The sequence below is a fragment of the Etheostoma spectabile genome, chromosome 11 (assembly GCF_008692095.1).
Source record: "Etheostoma spectabile isolate EspeVRDwgs_2016 chromosome 11, UIUC_Espe_1.0, whole genome shotgun sequence".
Taxonomy (NCBI): Eukaryota; Metazoa; Chordata; class Actinopteri; order Perciformes; family Percidae; genus Etheostoma; species Etheostoma spectabile.
This window is the reverse complement of record NC_045743.1, coordinates 1,804,022-1,826,185: the sequence shown is the minus strand read 5'-3', so window position 1 is coordinate 1,826,185 and position 22,164 is coordinate 1,804,022. Positions and strand designations below refer to the sequence as shown.

At 40.1% G+C, this 22,164-nt stretch overlaps 1 protein-coding gene and 1 long non-coding RNA gene across 2 annotated transcripts; one reads left to right on the top strand and one right to left on the bottom strand.

The window, feature by feature from the left end:
* Window positions 1-11,487: 11,487 nt before the first annotated feature.
* Window positions 11,488-21,911, top strand: LOC116698288 (uncharacterized). Its single transcript, XR_004334175.1, has 3 exons — window positions 11,488-11,550; window positions 20,904-20,907; window positions 21,899-21,911. It is a non-coding gene; the product is annotated as an uncharacterized LOC116698288 (long non-coding RNA).
* On the bottom strand, window positions 16,894-19,012 carry olig2 (oligodendrocyte lineage transcription factor 2). The gene is made up of 2 exons (XM_032530124.1): window positions 18,915-19,012; window positions 16,894-18,408 (listed from the first exon to the last, which is right to left on the bottom strand). Exon 2 carries the CDS (start codon window positions 18,380-18,382, stop codon window positions 17,585-17,587), a length of 798 nt encoding a protein of 265 aa, XP_032386015.1. The 5' UTR covers window positions 18,383-18,408; window positions 18,915-19,012; the 3' UTR covers window positions 16,894-17,584.
* Window positions 21,912-22,164: the final 253 nt, after the last annotated feature.

Below are 22,164 nucleotides of genomic sequence, written 5' to 3'. Positions count from 1 at the left end.
CAGCTGCGTGTGGTGAGAAAGAAAGCTCACACAGTGGAAAAGTGAGCTAAATGCTCCCCTCACATACCCCCACCTCAGCTCAACTCCTCCCTGACACATGATGTGCTCTTTAGAAACACACATATGCATGTCTGACTTTTTGATATTTGTCAGTGAGAAAGAACTGGTAGGTGGTGACACCAGCCAAAACCCATTTAAAATTGGAACGATTTAAGACAAGATATTAGGAAAAAAATATGTGGATTATTTAATTAGTTTAGGATCTTTGTTTGAAGAGAGACTTGTGCACAAGAACACAACAGCATTAAAAATACTCATTTAACATGTGCTGCTGACAATGAAGCACAGGGTTTTGAAAGTTAGTTGGTAATGTTGTATTATGGAGTATCAACATCAAAAATTATTTCACCCAGACCAGATTGAAAGTTAAGAACACTTATGAATTGATATTTACTGTGTTTTTGATGTGGACAGACAGCAAAAGTAAAGAGGCAGTTTTTCAGGCTGTACGGGAACTGTTTTGATTTTCTTTTTGCTGCTGCCATCTTTAACAGGACACTAACTGTAAAAGACAATTGTATTCTTAGTGAGTCCCTGTCCATGTTTTATGATGTTACCAAATATAAAAGATGTATACAGTATAATAAAACAAGAAGAATTTAAACTGACAACATTGAATACACAACTGACAATGAGGTAAAAATGCATTTGGAAGATCTGAGTTTAAAATCTCAAATTAAATTGTTCCATTTGGGAAGAGCATTGAATTTCTAAATAGTTTTAGTAAGGTCAGATTGAACATTTGGTAAAGGTAAAAGGTTGGGTACAGGCATTTATACATTACTATTTATATAATCAGAGTAGGTAAATAAGCAGTTTTCCAAGCAGAGAAGGGGACGATCCTGTAGGTTATTACAGGACACATTAGGGGATAAACAAGGACATTGTCATAACTCTGACAACTTGTTTGCATGACAACATCACTTTTACTGTGACACCCTTTTGTGCAATTCCAAAACTAATGTCAGTCCAATCAGCCTCAGATGTACTTTATCGTTAGTGCTAATAAGCAAATGTTAGCATGCTAACACACTAAATGATGGTGAATGTGATGAACGTTAGCTGGCAAACATCAACAAGTTAGCATTGTTATTGTGAGCATGTTAGCATTCTGATGTTAGCATTTGGCTCAAAGCACTGCTGTGCCTAAAAGCCACTAGTGCCCTTGTTAGCACCTGACAACATGAGCAAACATTGCTTTTACTTTTTCTTTCTGTGAAGTTAATCAAAAGTGCACACAAAAAAACACTGTGGGCTTAATGCAAAGTTCCTCTACAGCCAACAACTCGGAAGCCATTCAAATCATCAGCACATTCTTGTGTGACAGAGGGCAGGTATTAGCAGTATTAGCATGGGTGTTAATCGTGTCAGAGAACAGTTCTGGCAAACAGTGAATGGATACATCATTGTGTGTTGGGAGTTAATTGATGGTTTTGAGGTGGAGGTTATTGTTGCTCTGTTCTGAGTGGCCACGCTAACCAAATTAGCTGGCAGAGAGCTGGGCACAGTTCCAGGCAGGCAGACAACAGGCCAATTGACTCCAACCACAGGTGAAGCTGGCTTGGGGCACTGAGCAAGGCTGGAAACCTCAAATGTGCCATTCATGAGCCACAAAAAGACCTCAGCATCCCCCCGTTGCACAGGGAGCCTGGCCGTCCTCCTCCTTTGCACTCCCCCCCCCCAACCCCGTCCTTGTAAAGCCCATCTGAGCGGGAGAAAAGGAAGGCAGGGGGGAAGAGGGGAAGGACAGCACCGTTACAAACAGAAAGCAAGTTGTTTATGATGAAAGCAGAAGGAGATGCAGAGGAGGAAGACCCTTTCTTTGCTCCCCAGCCGCTCTTCACTTGTCGTTCAACAAGTGAAAGATGTGTGTGGAGGCGCTTCCCTTCCCTGCCAGTGGTCCGGTGGCGTCCGGCTGGTGCTGTGATTGAAGCTGAATGGACGGCTGCAGACGGACAGGAAAGGGAGGGCCTCATGAAAAGAGCCAGGCGGATGGCCCTCGCACCTGCAGGAGAACAGAGTGCAGGCAGCCAGGATTCATTTGTGCATGTGTGTGTGCGTGCGTGCGTGCCTGTGAGCTCAATTTGATTTCTAGTGCTTGCCTAACAATGAGGGGTAATAAACAGAGTAATGAAAGAAGACAAGCCAAATTGGTTTTGACAGTATTTTGGGATGTGGTTTCAATGTCAAGAGAAAAGAAAAGACACCTGCAAGGAGCCACACATACAGAAGTTAGAAAAGACGAGAAAGAAAGAAGCTGGTGTCTACCAGAGAAGCGCACCTCCCCCACTTTTTTATCTACAATTTACAAGAGAAAGAAAAGTGAGCTTGATTTGGGGTAGCAGCCCAGCATATCCGCCTCCCAGCTTCCAAGCTCCTTTTGATGAGACTGGACCAGGGCAGGAGCACCGGTGGCTTCAGGGCATGGGGAAGACTAGTGTCTTTATGGTGGATGGAGGACTATCCATCTGGGCAAGGCCGTCCAATGGTGGGTCTGCACCTGGAAGCTAAATGCCTCGTCTGTGTGGAACCGTTTCCTGTGGCTGACAGACAGGAAGACACCTCAGCCAAACTCCTGGGTCAATTTTTCCCCCAATGCGGTATGAAAAATACACCCAAAGTGACACCACTGAAAAAAATGGTTATGAATTCCTTTTTGTCAAAGAGGACTAAAAATAACGTATTTCTTTTCTTCCCTTTGTGTTTTTTCCATGAGGTTTGTTAGGATTTTAATGTCAAACATCTCCAGTATGGATAAGGCTTTTTTAAATTGATTTTACCAAATAATCACAGGATTGTTTACAGTAGATGGAGCAGACTATTTCAAACTGATTTGAACCAACATTTTGCCTCTAAAAGTTTACAAAAAGTAAGGTTGATGGCCCTCCATTTAAAGCTGGTGATAGGATTTTGGTATGAATTAAAAAAAAATGAAGCAAAAATTAATTATTAAACTGCAGAGTGTCTGCATTGCAAATGGCATTTGAAAAATATTTCATTGAAGTTTGTTTTTTATTTTTTAATATGCTCTTTTTTATCAACACATAATTACAGATTAATTTACAGAAAAAAGAAAACAGAATCCTTAATCTTGGACCACCAGAGCAGAGCAGACGTTTCCTTGTTCAAACACACAAAAAAAACACCTCTATTGGCTCTTTAATTGAGTACAAATTGGCATAATTATAAATCCACCTAACTGGATATAAAGAGACAGTTTAACAAATGAAGCCTGAAGTCTGGCTGCCGCTGGTCCGGAGCCCAATCTTGACTTAATGGAGTCAATTTACATCAGGTGTCTGATTGAGCTCTTTGTGTGACACTCGATGGTGTGTCGATGTGTTTGCTGCCTCGGACGGAAGACTTATGTTGTTAAATATCTGAAGAAGGCTCTACAAATTGGAACGATTAAGCAGCTATATTGTATATCTATATTGCGTCCTTGTCTGTTTGTGCCGGACTGTCTCGCCTGTTGCTCAAAAGCTCCTGAATTAAAAATACATTTCTGTGATTGGCTAGCAGTTCCTTGAGAGGACAATATGAGCCCATGAGGCCTCCAAGCTGACCAAGGCAGCCATGCAACACACAGGTATTTCTTACCTGGCTCTTTAATGCATGATTCAATAAAAAAATGCATTAGCTACTAATATTAATTGCTTTTTAGACTAGGCCTACAAAGATATGAGTACAAATACTTTACTCAAAATCTCATTAAGCTAATAAGGGCTTTTTTCATCTCATCAGAATCTTCTCTAAATAAAAGCTGTTTTTATCATTATCTGGTTGCTTTATCACCTTTCTGTAATTCTCTGTAAACGTGGTGGACCCTTTCCCCTTTCCATGACTCCAAATGGTTCAAAATGAGCGGCTAGACTTTTAACTGGAACAAGGAAAAGAAAACACACCGCTCCTGCGTCTGTCAAGTCCCCTCTTAATTTATTGATTATTAATTCAAAGAAGTGACTGATGACAGCCTTCTGTAACACAATGCAGAGGAAAGTGCACAGATAATCTGCTGGTAAACAAAACCCATGAAAACTACTTGACTGTTAAAAGATTTCTCCAGTTGCTCTTTTATCCATTTTAAAACTCCCATCCAACCACTGTTAAGTACCAAAATCAAACCTTAAAATAACACCAAAAGAAGTTTGCATGTTGAATCAGACTCTCTCAGAGAGAAAATCAGCTAATTCATTTAGTTGGAGTTGCAATCAAACTCGACAAAATCCTTTTTTTGGAAACTGCATATGTGTAACTCTCCAAGGTAGTTCACCAGACTGTTAAAGGGGCTGCACCTGCTCTGGGCTTTACATCCCATACTGTCTTCTGTTTACAATGTGCAGAAAGAGTCTAATGAGAAATTAACAGTTGCCAGTGACTGATTTTCTCCATGTGTCCCTGCGGGCAAACAGGTGCAGCTGCAACAATGGAATTACAACAGAACGAGACTTTTCAGAGAGGAAAAGGCAGCCCTGCATCAAAGAAGAAACGGAGGACACACTCGTCTATTTGCCCTAACTCCCGCTCTGTGAGGCCTGGCCAAAGACATGAGAAGATTACAAGCTGTTAATAAGGTGGAACCAATCGGCTGAAGGTCTGCTATTGTCCTTCCCAGCATGCTTTGTGAGCACTGGCCTGGGATAGTCGGCATTTGGTGCTGATCATAGTGTGGCAGGGATAATGAAGGTGGGAGGGGTGTAAGGTTTTAGCCCTCGGGCCCATTGTGAAAGAGAGCCTAAATGCTTCACTCTCAATAGCTGCACACGCCAAGTTGGTCGCGGTTGTTTAAATACAGATGGACATTTGCCACATTCATATTTCAAGTTGCTAAGTGCTCCACTGACACTTTTTTTGCCCTGACATGTATTGCTTCTGTTGTTGTGTTTGATGTATTTTTGCAAGATCTCGATGTGTAACTTTTAAATTAAAAGCCTTGAAGTCCTCATACATTATTATATATTTATATATACATATATATATATATATATATATATATATATATATATATATATATATATATATATATATATGTATATATAAAGTTTTAAATTGATTTGTTTGCAACAGTCAAACCAAAACACCCTAACCTCTCCTTACTTACGGTCATTTAAAATGACCCCAAACATAAGCCAGCTCTATGATTGTGTATTGTTGTAGCAGATGTTCCTCTCTGAAACAATGCCACCAGGGATTTGTAGGGTGGCTGCTAATGGGAAAGTGTTAGTTAAACCGTCCCCCACAAAGTATCCTTAACACCCCCGATCCTATTTAACTGTGACAATGATGGATTCACAGACACTAAACTTCCACAGGAATCCTTGTCCAAAGTAACACAGAGCCGTCTTCTTCTTCTCACTAAGCGATTGAGGTCTTTGGGGTTTTTATTAGCACTACAAGGCCATGGGTGGGTTTTCAGAGGTTATGCCCAGCTGTATGGAGGGCGTTGCAGCAAGACCAAAGTCACAGTTAACGTGAATGCTCACAGCAGTATGATGGATGAGATACACGTCTCAGAAATTAGACTTCTGAAAGTGAAGCATTTTAGTCAGGGAAGGGGGAACACGCATTGAATACGTTGATGCAAAATAAAGAGACGACAACAAAAAATGCCCGCATGGTGGAAATGTTCGGCTCATCTCTGGGATCCATTGGCATACATTTCTTTTAGCAGTGGAAGTTCAATCTTTGCAATAGTCTCAACTTGAATGACAAAACTTTGACTCTCTGCTACAAACTCTGACAAACCTTTTTCTTTATTATTTTAAGTTACATTTGGGTTATTGAAATTTGGGATTATTTTATTTTCTTTATTTTTGTCAGTCATGTCTATCAGTAAACCTCATGTGACATAGCTAATATAAGTCAGATGTAAGAAACACAAGCAGTCACATGATCGGACAGGTTACAGACAAAACTCCAGGTTAGCCAAACTTATGTGGAACAGTTTTAACATTGACCTGCTGTTCTTGCAGTGCACTCATTTTTTGTTTAAAGCTATAAGTGCTTTAGATTCTTTACATAAACTGTTGCCTTGTTTTCAACCTGCCAGATTATTTAACTGCTCTTCTTTCTTGCCCCACTAACACCTTCCAGGATCTCTGCAATTACTTTGGAGAGCACCTTGTTACCCTCAGTGAGACAACTGGGTGTGTGGTATCTGCAGTTACATGTTAAGCCTTTCTGTGTACAGCACTATCAAACCTATTGCAAATTTGGGATGTTATTCACGTTTTTGGACACGGCCTAGTTGGGATTGTCCCTGGACACCTTTTGGACATGTTTTGTGCTCGGCTAGCTGGGATGAAGTCACGAGGCCGAACCAGGACACGCTGCAGGGATCACATCTTCCAGCTGACCCCGGAGCGCTGAGGGAAAGACACCGCTTGGGAGAAAAGGTATCTGTTGCTAAATTCTCTAATTTGCTACGCCGTGAATGAATGGATAGCAATGGGATCAATGGATGAAGGAAAACTTTTCTTGGGGAAGAAAACTTTGAGTTTGGTGCACCCCCACCCATCCACCCGCCGACCTTTCTCTTTCTACCACAAAGTTTTTATGATGTGATTTTATTATAACTATGATCTTTGTTCATCTTTAATTCTTAAACACCCAAATGTCACCCTACATTTCCCCTTATTTGTAGATAAATTTAAAAAAATCTGAAAATAATGAATATATGTTTACTTACAATGTCAAACCAGGAGATGATTAATGAAAAAAGGTCTTGAGGTAAAACCCTCAATACATTTTTTTCTTTACTTGTGCTTTATTGCACAACCAAAGTTTGCACCCACTTGCAGAGTTTCAAAGGTTTAAGTGATCTGTTCATGTTGGAAAATCTTTTCTACCACTTCTTTCATGGCATTCTGATTTCACAAAATATTGCCACAACATGTTGGCAGATGGATGCAGTGGATGTAAGATGATTCTTTCAGGAGTTGATGGCCACATCTGTCAGCCTATACACTCTGTATTACACACACACACACACACACACACACACACACACACACACACACACACACACACGCACATACACACACACACACACACAACCCCCCTCCTCCCCTTTAGACAGCCAAGAATCTCTCCGCTATGCCTTACAACCTCCTCCTCCTACTTCTGCAGCTCATTCACCTCCCACTGTGCTCATGCTCCTCACAGCCTCTCAGCACATTAAAATCCCCACTAAGACCTGAGAGATCAGACTGAAGCAGCCACCACTCTCCCTTTCTATTCAGCCTCCACTCTAATTAAACTGCAGCAGGTTTGTCACAGATGTTGTCCAAACTCATGACTTGGCCTCCCACTGAGGACTGTTAACTACTAATAGTGTGAAAGCAGGTGATTTGTTTTGTTTACCCTTTTATTAATGAAATTGTTGAATACAGACGTAAAAAGAAAGAAAAAAGAGAAAGAAATCAGATGACAGACATGTGGACTACGGTGCTAATTTGATTTATGAAACAGGGAACCCCAAGAGACACAACAATTCAGAGAGCAGACATATGTTACAGTGCAACATGATAGCAGGCTTCAGTAACTTGACAAATTGGGGTTGTAATTATTAAAACATCTCATGGTAGCATGGCTGCTGTGGAGGCTGAAATAGTCACATCGGACTGGCATAACCACTAAAACCAAGAAAGACTGAAGCCTTGTGGAAAATGTAAGTAGTAAGACAGTTAGTATGTTGCTAATAACAGTCTGTAATCCTTCGCATTCCGCTGGATGCATGTATTTTCTGTTTCCTTCCGCTTTCTTTTTGTAGGAATTTTAAATATGGTGGATTCATGAGGACTATTTTTGACTGCTCCTCAGATCTCTGCAGGGTAAATGGAGACAGCTAGCTAGACTATCTGTCCAATCGGATTTTTCTCTTGCACAACAATTTTTCAGCGGCTCTGAGTGGAGTTTAGCACCGCCCAGTGCACTTTGGAGGAGGGTCTGGCAAAGCAAGAATACTAATAACATGATCTGCATAGCAAGGAGGTCGGAGCGGATGTATGAATGGGTCAAGAAAACATGGGCATCCAGTGTGAAATACGCAGCAAACGTACTAATTTTAACCCAAACCATCATCTTTTTGTCAACCTAACCAATACTTTTGTCAAACATTAACCACGTGTTTAAGTGAACGTTTCACAACTTGCACTTGTCGGTGGTACGATGACATGTTCAAAACAACGTAATCCAGGAGAAAATGTGTTTCCCTCCAAATGTGATGTGCTTAAGTTGTATGGAAACAAACATTTATAGAAGACAGGGTTGCTTGTTGATGTTTAGCAATAAAGTTCTGCTGACAACAGACTTAGAACTGGAAAACTTTGACCAACATTTCCTTATCTTGTTCATTCTGCGTCTGTGTGTTTCCCAACCTCACTTTAGTTTCCCTGAATACTGTGATTTCTTTTGTCCAAACATCCCAGCTGCTAGCAGCAGTCAGAGCAAGGCCACTTAAAGGGGACAGACATGAGCGGGGCATGGTGAGCAAACTATATGGGACGTCATCCACACAATATACACACATATGCATTTACCTCTTTAATGAAATCTGAGCTTCTATATGTGTGTGTGTGTGTGTGTGTGTGTGTGTGTGTGTGTGTGTGTGTGTGTGTGTGTGTGTGTGTGTGTGTGTGGTATGAGAGAGAGAGAGAGAGAGTGCAGCGTAATTGAGAGCATGGCTACATATGCTACATGGCCAAAAGTATGTGGATCCCCTAACATTACACCCATTTGGGATTGTTAAACATATCATTCCAAATCCATGAGCATTAATCTGCGTCTTGGCAGCCTCCACTTTCAGGCTTTCCACCAGATTTGTGAACCTGGCTGCAGAGATTCGCTCCCGTTCAGCCATTAGAGCATTGGTGAGGTCCAACACTAATGTTGGTCGATAAAGGATTGGCTCACAGTTGATATTCCAGTTCATCCCAAAGGTGTTGGATGGGGATGAGGTCAGTTCTCTGTGCGGATCAGTCTAGTTCTTCCACCAAAAATGCGAAAATTATTTCTTTATGGACCTGGCTTTGTGCATGAGGGCGTTGTCATAGTCCAAATCATAACAGACAGGCCCAGACCAAAAGCACAAAAATGTGTGCGGACAAAGGATCAATATGCTACTCCTCAGCAGCTCAACAGACTGAAGGATAACATTAATGATAACTTACTTTATTACTAAATTTAAAATGTATAAACTCTACATTTCTCAGGTTATGGGGGCAGGTGCACACACCACATTATATCACTCTCTTGAAAGGCACAAAATTATCCTGTATTAGTTGACTACTAGAAATTTGCAGGGAAACTTGTTGCCTTAAACCGTCTAAGTTTTTACACAAGGTGAAACTGAACAAGTCAAGTTGTATTAAAGGTCAAATGTGTAGGAAAAACCTGTGAGTTTATCATGTGACAGCAAAAACGCAAAAGGCGGAGCAGTATGTCCTGCATGTCCTTTACAAGCTAATGTATTTCAAGATGGCGCATGATTATGGAGCGTCTACCCCAGTTCATGCGAATACAAATGCAAAATGTCAAGCCAAAAGTAACACTTGGAATTGATGGTGTTGGTAAATATTCATGAAAAAGGTTTGTGAAAGTTTGCGAACGGGCAACACAGATTTTAATAATAAACAACTAAGGTCACACATAACTAGTTACTTTTGATAAAAAGTAATGCCTTACTTTCCTATAGTACTCACTGCTGAAAGTAACTTGTTACATTAGTTTTGGGTTACTCTGTAACATCTCCTGAGATGCACCATAACTTACTAGCCAAATAACAATATAAAGTCAAACCTTATACATGCCCAGATTAACACAAATCCTTTTTACAATGAGGACATACACAAGATCTGTCTTTTATTCTCTACAATACCACAAAGCTGACAACAAAGTTGTAAACATCAGCACAACATTTGTCAAGATGTACTGGCGGCCATCCACTCTTCATTATCTATATTTTGCCCCGTATGTTTCTGAAAGACGGTGATTCCACTGTCAAAACAGGCAGCATTTCCTTTGCTATGTATGCTGCCACATGCCGACTTATATCCACTTGGTTTACCTGCTGTTGAATACAGTCTTGGTTGCTTGGCAGGTGTAGCCAACATGCTCTTTTCACAAGCTTCGGTGTCCCTCAGGGTCCGGGGGTCTTTAGCAACTGAAATTTAGATTGGATGTTGAGGCTCTGACATATTTGTTTTGTCTACTTTAATGAGGGTTATGGTGGCAAAAATACACAAGAAAATGACTTTTTGATTTGTCATTTTTTCCTCACGTAATGCCAATAGTTGAAGACCCAGTAATGCAAGCAATGCAATAATCATTTGACAAGTAACTGTAATGTGATTACTGAGTTATCAGCAGTAATGCAGTACATTGCTGCACGACAGAAAACTGTAATCTCATTACAGTGACGCGTTAACACTGATTAACACAGAGCGGTGGACAAATCAAGTTTACATTCGTAGTCATCACAAAAAATCATTAGTGAACATAAATTCTTTTTTTCTGGAGTCATGTTATCTAAAATAAGCACGTTAAGTTAAAGCTTTAGTGCATAACTTTTTGATATTGATAAACATCAGTTACATTCAAGCCATTGCCAAATGAGTTGATATAAAGCAAATAAAGACTGCTTCAGCTCCACACAACTCTCTCTGTATTTCTCAGTGTGTTCAGAAGATTGTGTTGTCTGGGAAGCTTTGTGTGCAGAAAATTGAGAGAAGATGATCTCTTCTGAAGAGTCATCATGTTTTTTTAATCATCTGTGTCCTCTTTGGCTACTATCAACTGCATGGAGGAGGGGTGGGGGTGGAGCGCAATCACGGAAGGCTTGTATCATGTGGATGCACTGACAGTTTTGTCACGTGTCACTACTTAGAACTCCTCGTGGGAGTGACAGAAACTACACACTATAGCTTTAAACATGCAAAGAAACAAATACATTAGGCTACTTCCTACTACTAAATAAATAATTCAGATAAATATGTAATTTCCTTTATGAGAGCTTTGCCTTCTGGGAATAGTTCCCAGTATGTACAGTATATGGTTAGAAGACTCCTGTGTCTCATGTGACCTTGTAATTTGTACAGGTTGTGACTATACAAATCACAACATGTAAAAAGGAACATGTTGACGTTTTTTGTCACTTATTGGGAAGAGTAAGCTTGTTGGAGCTGGTTATCTCCAGCGTCTGTGGTGAATTAGACTAGCGGGGGGTGCATCAGACAGAGTTACGTCACAGAGATGAGAAGGGTATGTGAGAACTTATCTAACTCTGAGGGATACAGTGAATAAGCTAAAGTCCAAATGAGGTGCTGTATTCCTTTAAAGTCCTTAGTTATCTGTGCTTAATATGATATGTGCACTTCATACTTAAGCTGATTATTGCAAACAACTAATGTGATTTAGCAATAAACATAGTTTTAACAAAACATGAAAGAATAAGTAGTGACAGCTAAAAAGTTTAATTACAACTAAATCTGGGTTTACGGTGCATTTAGGATGCCCTGATCCTGGAGTCATTCAAAATGCTGTCCACCCATCGGACAACTGGTCCCCGCTGGCCCCCGGCACATCCCTGTGAGACCTCTGTGTTTCTGCTTTGGTTGATTCATGTCCTAGTCCTGCACCCCTCAGATTCACTTTGATGTCTAATCCCATCCTGACTGTGTCCTCCTTCAGTCCGCGGAGCCGCTCGGCCAGTCATGAATATCCAAAGGTCTGCTTACTTGACAGGATTATCCCTCTTTTCAAAGCCACTGGGGACGATTCTTCTGTCACAAAAAAACACACTCAATGGATCTTCTGCTCTTTCGCTTTGTTTCTCTTGCTTTCCTTTACCCTCACTCCCTTCTGTCTTTGTCCTTCTGGGCTTTTACTAAAACACATTGATCCACCCGATCGAGGAGTTCATCTGCTGCTGTTCATAGATTGTTGAACAGACACACAAACAGAAGTTATTTAGTTTCTACCGTTGCAGAAATATCCTGATGAATTTGGAACAAAGTACCTGCACCTCAGATTTTTACCCACAGGTATCTCATTGTGAAAGTCACATCACATTGGGGAAGTCAGTGTGCAGTAAAAACTAAAACTGAAGTTCTTCTTCTGACGTAGCAGCCCTGTTGCAAACTTTGGTTGTGAGATGTGTTGCAAATCAAACCAAGGCAACATAACTGTTCTGCATGGGTCCAGTTAAAAAAGTTATAAACCAAATACGTTGAGCTTACTAATCATCAATTGAATTTAAGGAGCATAAAATCATAAAATCCACCTGCCAGCACCTCTGAAGCTCAACAATTAGCATGTCACGTCCTTGTTGAAATTGCACAGCAAGATTTAGCTTCTGGCTGTAGATTCATATTCTCCAGACAAATGGGAAAGTGGAATATTTCTTCTCGTCTAACTTTTGCCAAGAAAGTGAAACATGCATATTTCCCAAAGCATCAGACTCATTCTTTAACACAATAAAAAACTACACAAAAAGTTGTCAACGAATCAAAGAAACAGCTCAGTTAAGCTACCACTTGTTGCTAGTCTTACCAATACAGTCAGTGTTTTATTGTGTGTTTAGTGTAATGGTGTTTGAGAGTGAGCAGATGAACTGAGCTGGAGTACACATCAGTGCCATGGGAAAGAGTGACCTCTGAGGTCTCATATTCACCTTAGAGTTCCATCTATTCCCTTGTAAGTGTTAAATCCTGCCTTTGTCTCTGACAGCTTCTCTGTTTGTTTATCTTCTCTCTCTTATTCCTCCTTTGCTGCATCATAGACTCTGTTTCTCTTTCTGTTATTCCGCCACCTTTGATGCATCTCCCAAATCTTTAATCCTTTCAGCTAACACAACATGTTGCGAGGAGCTGAATGGGTGTACATCTGTGCAGTGTTTTAGGACGGTTTAAATCCAGTTACAACAGTGTAAGACTGATGCTCCCCTTCTGTCCAAAGTTATGAATATTTAAACTGTCACAGAAGCAACCTCACACTCTCGGCAACAACGGATAAGTCAGCCTGCCACCAACAGTGGATAAGGAGCTGTTTATTCAAATCCAGTCCCAGGGATGGGAAGCCCAGCTGCTATTGGCCAGTGTGTTAAGCTGAAAAGATGCAACAAAGCCAGTGTGTTTTTTTAACTTGTTTATATGGGTAAATGATAGAAAAATTTGGGTGATTGCATCAACTTATTCCAAAATGTCTCCAACATAAGACAACATGTTATCGTCTTATGTTGGAACTTACACTGACATTAAATGAGAATAGGAATACGAAGAAACGTAATAAATGAGCGCAGAAACATGACAGTTTTGTTGGCGTGGGAGTGGAAGGTTGGCAAAGCATACAAGGCGCACAACTTTAAAACCAAAGATTGGGCTTCACATCTTGCATCTGATGTGTGGTCAGGGTTTAGGCCCTTAGAGATATCCTTCAATCGCAAAATGACCATTTGTATATAAATTACTTACTGAGTGTTGTTTTGAATTTGTGAAGAAACTTTGTTTTGTCGCATGCCTCCATGGTCGACGGAGAATCAAAAATGCAATCGAACAACCTATAAAAATCGCTTGATGGAGCAGTGAAGCTGTTCTGGAGGCTTGTGGTGAAACATTCACTTCTTTAATGCGCCATATCAACATACCTGTTGCTATTATTGGATGGTGTTTGTTGTGTAATCACGACTTCTTGACCAGCAAAGTTACGAATTGCTGTTCCAACATATTCAAGTTATAGAACAGTGTTGAATTTCAGACTAATGAAAGGGAGTCATGGAGGGTTCTAATTATTTTGGCAACATGATACTTTTTAATCCCTGTTAACTGCATTTTGCACTGACAAATGGACCCAAAGACACCTGATGTAAAGCAGATGTTCAAATGTAAATTATTATCAAGCCTTTATGAGCTGTCAAAATGATTTTTTGTTTCTCAAAACAGCTGAATGGATTATTTGGTGTTAACTCTCACTCTGTATTACACATCTGTTATATTCAGTCAGATCCAGTTTAAATAGAACAAACAAAAATGATACCAAAAGTTCAAGTTATTGAAACTTTCTAGTTTGGAATAAATGAATGAGTTGTTTATCCAAACTGTCTAGGTGTATGTACAGGGACTAACTGGTGGCTGTACTATGGTGAGGACATGATAGACTTGAAAGAAAAATCTGCTTTTTTGATCACTCATTGTGATGAGTTTTACACATCATGTTCTCTCAACAAATACCGCCAACATTTTAACAATAAAACAACAAGAAAAAAAAACAAAATATAGCTGCAAGTGGCAACTTAGTTTGCTAAAATACATTCTTTGTCAATGCATCTAAATACCATGTGCGAGTTGACCTGAGTTGATACATTGAATTGATGAATTTGCACTCACACAGGTGTTTTCACTTCACTTCTGTCTGATCGCGCCTCTTCTCAGGATTGTGTGGGTGGGTTCAGACTTTGGCTGTTTGGCATGTCTCAAACTCTTCTGTACATTTTTTGCACTTTTTAGCAGTGGGGCAACTAAAATCTTTAATATGTTGCCATGTATAGCAGACTGTTGGCAGTAGTGCTACCAGTGCCTAGCTAATTGCTGCTTCTCTGCACTGTGCACTATGCAGATCGGCCTACCGTGAGAAACAGAGCATTAGTTAGCCCCACGGTTAGCTCACACTCCATTACCTGGCTTAACTGGCTTCCGTTGGAGAGCGGTGCTCATCAGCGATACCCCTCCCGACCAGGACACTGGTATAATCGGCGGGTAACCTCAATATGAGCACCCATCTCCTGCAGAAGCCCAACTCGGCAGCAGCGAGTCACCGGTGATCAGCCAGCTGCAGAGAGACATGAGCACAAAGTCAGGGGCCAACAGCTCAGTAACCTGTTTTCTTTTCACCGTCGTCAAATACCGACACCAACAAAATCATTTTTAAATCTACACTTTGTGTCAAATTACTGATTTATGTAGCTAATAACCCTCGCCCTCCCTTCAGGTTGATTCAAGATGCATCAATACACTGTCGGGGTTCCAAATTACAATTATTACATTTGTTGGGCAATTCATTGTTCTTCAAATAGGCTAGGCTGGTTTTATTGGCTAACCCCCCCGCCGGCCACCCCGTGGCAGCGCCACTGCCTTTAAACTGTCTGAAACAGGTTTGTATTACCTGAAAGCTTCTGAGGGAAATAATAGGCTGCTGATGAGAGCGTTTGAACAGTAAGCTATTTTATTTCTTTCTGCCCCATCTCTAACAGAACTGAACAAACAAATGGACAAATGAACAATAGTGGTAGCTGAAAATTAATCTTTTTTGTGGTTGGCTTTGGTTGGTGATCTGTTTAGTGTGTCACCATCTGCCTAAGAGAAAAACAGTGCATAACATGCTGTTAAAGTGAATGCTGTGATAAAGGTAAAACATATTGTACATAACAATAGTAAAAGTATGCAATAAGAATTTAAGAGCAAATGAACTAGGTGTCTGTTGTACTACTCTGCAATATGTGTTTCCACATGCTGAGACTTTTAAAAGAATGACTGTATCATAGCTTACCTTTAAATAGACTGTATTTTTGCCGTGTTGCACCAAATGACCTCTTCCTCTCTGAAATGTCCTACAAAATTGTGAAGGACTTTGAATAATTCAATTCCCGTAATGAGACGAATAAACAAATGCGTGCATGAATATTCAAAGATTTAGTTCATATCGTTCCATCTTCAAAAGCCTTTGGAAAACATTGCAACAGCATGCACAATCTGCTATGCAGCTGCTGCCTTTTCCTAAAGTCTACCGGCCTTAACTCATCACTGGCTTTTTGTGGGCATCCATAGCAGCTGTTTACACCCTTGTTTTGCAAAGCTGAGGTTTCCAATTTGAGTTTTAGAGGTCGTCTACTTGTAATACAAGTCAGAAAATAGAAAAGTATTCCATATCTTTAATATATCCTTTTTTTTTATTACAACAGATACATTCTGCAGATAGAGGTGAAAGTTCTCACTGTTTGGTTTGCATTTGAAATGTAATTGATTCTGAAATGCTGAAGTCACTTGCACAACTGAAGGATCACAAACATTGAATTTATTTTTATCTGATATCATTCAGCACTACACGAGGTCAGAACAAGTTGTTTTCATGAAATGCAGGCACAAATGCTATCATAAAATATTAAGATTATGTAAAACATCTTTAATTTATCAATTACATCAACAACAAAAAAAAGCTAATCTCAATTGTTGTTTGTTTTATTTATTTATTTATTTGATGGACATCAAAAATTGTATGTGGGGTATTTTAGGTTAAGATTAAAGTAATTAAAAAATTCTAAAGAACCAAGACAGAACCAATGTATTTTCTATATTTATGGCTGTATTTTGAATCTACTTTGAACAGACACTGTCTGAAGGAATTTCTGTGAAGCAAGTAGGCCTACATTTTATTTAGCTCAAAATCACAAATATATTCCCATTAAGCTAAGAATCCTGAAATGTAGCTATTTAAATCTAAATTTTATTTTAATGAACTAAGATAAGCAAAGCTTAATGGAGCCCAAAAAAGAGATAGCCCTTTCCACATTTCATCTCAACTGTAAAACAAAATTATTTTTTTGATACACTGAGTGTTTGAAATTCATAATAATTATGATAAAAGTCCATTTCAGATGAAATTGGGAATTTGTTTTTCTTTTCAAAGCATAAAGTGCATTAGCTTCCTGACTCAGAATGTAAAAAGTATTTCACTATAATACTGTCAGTGTTCAGTGTTGTTCTGTGATGATGTTTCAGTGCTGCTTTCAAGCTCAGTTCATCCTTTTGTGTAAACTATAAAAACATCACCAAAGACGGTTTTCCTTTTCAATTAATCACCTTTATTTTACATTTCAAACCCCAACATAATCAGAGATTCATCTGAATTTTCCGTCCAAAATAAGTAAATAAATATCATTTTCATGTTTTTATTAAAAAAATAAACAAGTGGTCATTGTTTGCTTCGGACAGAGAATGACAGCCTACCGAAAATAAGGACAGAAGCATTGAATAAGACGGATAGAACAAAGCAGGTGCAACATGTGAGGTGTGGAGGGAGACTTCCCACACAATAACCAGACTCTAATTTATGATATAGGCCTATCCGACTATTTAAACAGAATAATTAATCTACATATTTACACTCTATATTTGCGGTTTGATTTGGGTCCTTTCCCCTCTGCAGGCCCACAGAACGGATTCAAACGGATTGCTCTTTAAATAACTAGACACACAGATGCCTGGGCCAAAGACTTCCAGGAGTAAGCTGAAGTTGTGTTGCGCTTTTGGAGCTCTGCGAAGAAACACCTGTTACAGTTGAGGTTAATTACCATAAACACTAAGTTAGTTGCAAAACCCCCAAAGGCCCAGTCAGAAAATTCAATGTTCTTTACTGGCTCCGTCGAGACAACGGATTCAGCAACAAAGATAAATAAAAAAAAAAAGAGTTATAGTGTGGGGAGAGAGTCTGTACATTAACAACCCCAAAAAGTTCGTCTCCATTTAGTTTAGAGTCACTTGGAGTCGCTGGCCAGCCTCGGCATAGTGACGGCGCTCATGCTGGTCACATGCGGAGGCGGGACTTGGCACATGCTGCACGGACAAGGCATCCCGGTGCCAACGCCCCAGTGATGGAAACTGCTGCCCAGCGGCCCCGCGCCTGCAACGGGCGCTTTGAGGAGTCCATGGTGGGGTCGGACCGAGGTGACGGCGGAGATGCCAGGCGCGGACAGCGAGGCGGTGGAGACTGCCGGGGGGAGGAGCGGGTGGTGTGAGGCGTGTGAAACCGCCGGGTGTCCCGGCACGGGCCCAGCGTGTGTCATAGTCCCACAGGCTGCTGGGTGGAAGCCGCCGTGGTGTCCGCTGCTGCCGTAGATTTCGCTGACCAACCGCTTCATCTCCTCCAGTGAGTTGCTCAGCATCAGGATGTAGTTTCTAGCCAGCAGCAGGGTCGCGATTTTGGAGAGTTTGCGCACCGAGGGTCCGTGCGCATAGGGCATGACCTCACGGAGCCCATCCATGGCCACGTTGAGGTCGTGCATTCTTTTCCTCTCGCGGCTGTTGATCTTGAGGCGGATGGTCTGCAGCTCGTTCTCTGACAGGAGTTTCCGGTCTTTCTTGGACAGCCGAAGGAGGGAATCCTCGTCGTCTGCGGAAAGGCCGCGCAGGCCGGGGATCTCAGACAGAGAGTCGCTCTGTGTGGAGGACACGGCGCCGGAGAAACCGTGCACTGACTTCTTTAAGGCGGACAGGAAAATGTCTTCTTCGGGAGATGAGGGTCTGCTTGACACGCGGCTCGTATCTGAGTCCATGTTCTTGGTCCAGTAGCTACAGTGCTCTGAAGAGAAGAAAAAAAACGTTTTAATTTGCTGAACCCCAAAATCCACATCTCATACCTTTACCACAAACGATAGCCTAATATCAACTTTCTGGTGGTTACAGTTACTGGTAGCCAATAAACCAAATGACTGTAAAGAAAAGTAGGACTATGTAAAGAAAATGTGGCTTTTTTTTTAGCCTTACATTTTATTCAAGGCTACCAATTAGACTTTAATAAAATGTAAGGCTAAAAAAAAAAAAAAATGTATCCTGAATTCTGCAAAAATATAGCCCATTTTAACACTGCTTACAATTACATTTCTTGCAAATTTGCTTTACCTATTTTATCTTTATATTGATATTTGTTCGTCAGATAAGTAATTAGTGATCAGCGAGTTTCCATGTCTATTCTGCGCAGTATTTCTACTTGCATCAGGCATAAGCAGAGCAGGGAACATCCAAATCTGTGTAAAACGAGAATAATTTTTCATCAGCTTGTCTAAAAACAAATAATCAAACACGTACCAAGAGTGTTTCCAAGCGCGATGGTGAGAAAACCTAAACGTCAAATCCACTTGTTACTCCAAATCGCATCTGACAGCCCATTTGGCACGCCTGCGTGCGACTGCGGGCTTTTATAGCGGGCTGAAGCGCACAGAGGCCGGGTCACCAGGACAACGCCGTTTGTGTCCCGGCTGCCTCCCCGCGCCCAATCAGCTCCGTGCAGTGAGGAAGAGGAGGAGGGTGGAGGCGGGGGGAGGAGGGTAACGGAGGGTCCTCCAGCCTGATGTAATTACCAACACACAGCATTAAGTGAAATCAGACACACTCCGTCCTACATATGGCCCCTTCTTGTTTAAATGTTGGCCTGCGTGTGGATGGATTTTATTATAATAACACAGATACTAAGCCACATTCAGCCTCTTCTAGGTGAATAATGTGTCTGTATTTAGAACCTGACCGTAATAAAATTAACCAATCCTCTTTTTCAATGACAAGGCTATATCATAATTAATTCGTTTTTTGTGCCGAAACTGTGACAACATAACTTTTAAAAACATCTCAGGTTTTTTATTTTGATTTAACGTCCTATAATTGTTATTTATCAATCCAATATTTACGCCTATATTTGTTTTTTGTTTTTTTAAAGTTCGTTCCTAATCTTTCATTTATTTGTATCTTTCCTATTTAACCCTCCGGGCTGCAGCCTATCCGACCATTAAATCACATCGTCCCTTCAAATGAACAGTAGGTACTAACGGATCGAAGCCTAATAGGCAGCGCAATATGTTTCCTGCTTGCAGTTTTAGTGTTAATATGGTGTTTTCCGTTGTTACCCGCTGTCGACCAGCAGCTGTCGTTAAACGCATCTTTAACGTTAATTAATGAAGTGTGCAAAATTGTTTCTAACGGTTATGATCCGTAACATTTCAATTAGTCCGCCGTGAGCGATAGCAGTGCGGCCTGCTGCCGGCGCTCAGACGGCCTGTGACAGACATAAGGACCCAGACCGGTGATTTGCTCTCGGGCGTAACTCAAACTGACAGCAGCATTGTCCCCAAATATGAGTTGTAGTGTGCAGTCACACGCAATCAGCGCTAATTGCCTCTACAAGTGTATCTGTTTCTAAGTCTGGGCTCGGGATATCCTCTCTGGAGCCTATTGGAATATAGATATATATAATGTTTTTTTAAATACAAAGTTTTGAGAATAACGTTAATTTAATAACTTATTCTACAGACTCGGCTAGGGTGAACTTAAAAGGTGGATTTTAATTAAAAAAATTGCCATTTTTTTTATCAGAAACTTTTCGTTTAGGTAGTTTTGAAACACAAAAATAATATATAGCCTATAGCCTGGCTATATAGCACATAGGACCAAAACATTTTACCTTTATATTTTAGCTTATTATTTAGAGGCTTTTAATTAATTAAAATGTCCTCAATAGAAGGTATCTAAATATGTTCAAAATCTTGTTCATCATTTATTTCTCTATGTAGCCTATCTCTGTGTTTATGTATGTATGTATGTATGTATGTATGTATGTATGTATGCATGTATGCATGTAGTATGTATGTATGTATGTATGTATGTATGTATGTATGTATGTATGTAGTAGTGTATGTATGTATGTATGTATGCATGTATGATGTATGTATGTATGTATGTATGTATGTATGTATGTATGTATGTAAGCATGTATGTATGTATGTATGTATGTATGTATGTATGTATGTAAGCATGTATGTATGTATGTATGTATGCATGTATGCATGTATGTAGGCCTATGTATGTATGTATGCATGTATGTATGTATGTATGTATGTATGTATGTATGTATGTAAGCATGTATGTATGTATGTATGTATGTATGTATGTATGTAGCATGTATGTATGTATGTATGTATGTATGTATGTATGTATGTATGTATGTATGTATGTATGTATGTATGTAAGCATGTATGTATCTATATATTTGTCTGTCTGTCTGTCTGTCCATCTGTGATTAGTTAGTTTAGTATTAAGACATTTTGCTGTCGTGGTGGTTGCAGTGTAGAACGTTGGTTTAGCAGTGGGGTCACATTCCATTTTAACGTCACTTGCTAGCCAATCAGAAACGAATATTTTCCCGCAACCGTCAGTCAGTTGTCACATCGGTCCGTCACAAAATCAAGGTCATTACACAAACGCACACACACACTAACACACACACACACACACTCTGTCCCCTTTCTTCCTCATCGTTATGTGTGCTTGTTTTCTCCGTCCGTTGCCTGCGCGTGTTTACTCTCGTTAGTCTGAATAAGAGTATGGTAATGAAGGCGGTTAAAGTGGCATTTTAAATCAGGAGGTTTGTATCTGTGCCACCAGTCATTAGACATTCCCACACTCTCACTGTTGCACCGGATTCACAATGAGAAACACAGACTACAGGCTTTCTTTTTCATGGGTTCCTGTCACATTCATGCATGCATCATTAGCCTTCTAGACCTACTACAATTAGTCAGTACAATTACTGGCATCTATCAGGACTAATGGAGGCGTTATGGTAGTCTAAGCCTCACAGTTTTTTTTAGAAATATTAAATAATATTCTAATACTTTACTACAGATTATAATCAGAAAGAGTTTCTTACCATTTCATGGCACAACACCATATTTTTGTGATTCAAAAGCCTGGGGAAATACAATCAAATAGCCTATAATTGATTCTAACCTAAATCTCAAACTTTAATTCAACTTTAAGAATATCCTGTAGGGTCCCAAACAAAGGTTGAGAAGCTCTATGAAATTAACCTGTGATTATCATAAGATAGAACTATGCTTTTAGCCATTAAAACACAATACATGTTTTACCTAAAAGTGGTGAATTTTCTCACTGTGATATGTCAATGCCAAAATTCAAAGCAGACGTCAATCAACCACAGATGTTAAAAGTTTTCACCCAATCTGAGAAAACAATTTTCTTGTACGTTTTAGATGCCAGCACTGTAATGCCAATCCATCCAGCAGTTTGCAGCATAGTTACATCATGTTTGGCCAGAAATATTTCCCAGATTGCTAGACAACAGCACTGCTCTGGACAGGAGCAACGCATAGTCTAAATAATAAATAAGATAAACGAGGGTGGAAAGAATCTGAAAAAGTAGAGAGAGCCTTCAGTTCCATTTAACACAAACTCAGTGTATTTGAATCATGCAAGAATATTCCTGAACTCAGCCTACAATTATTTGCTCTCATGTTAGAAAATAAATTAAAAAAAAACATTACACTCA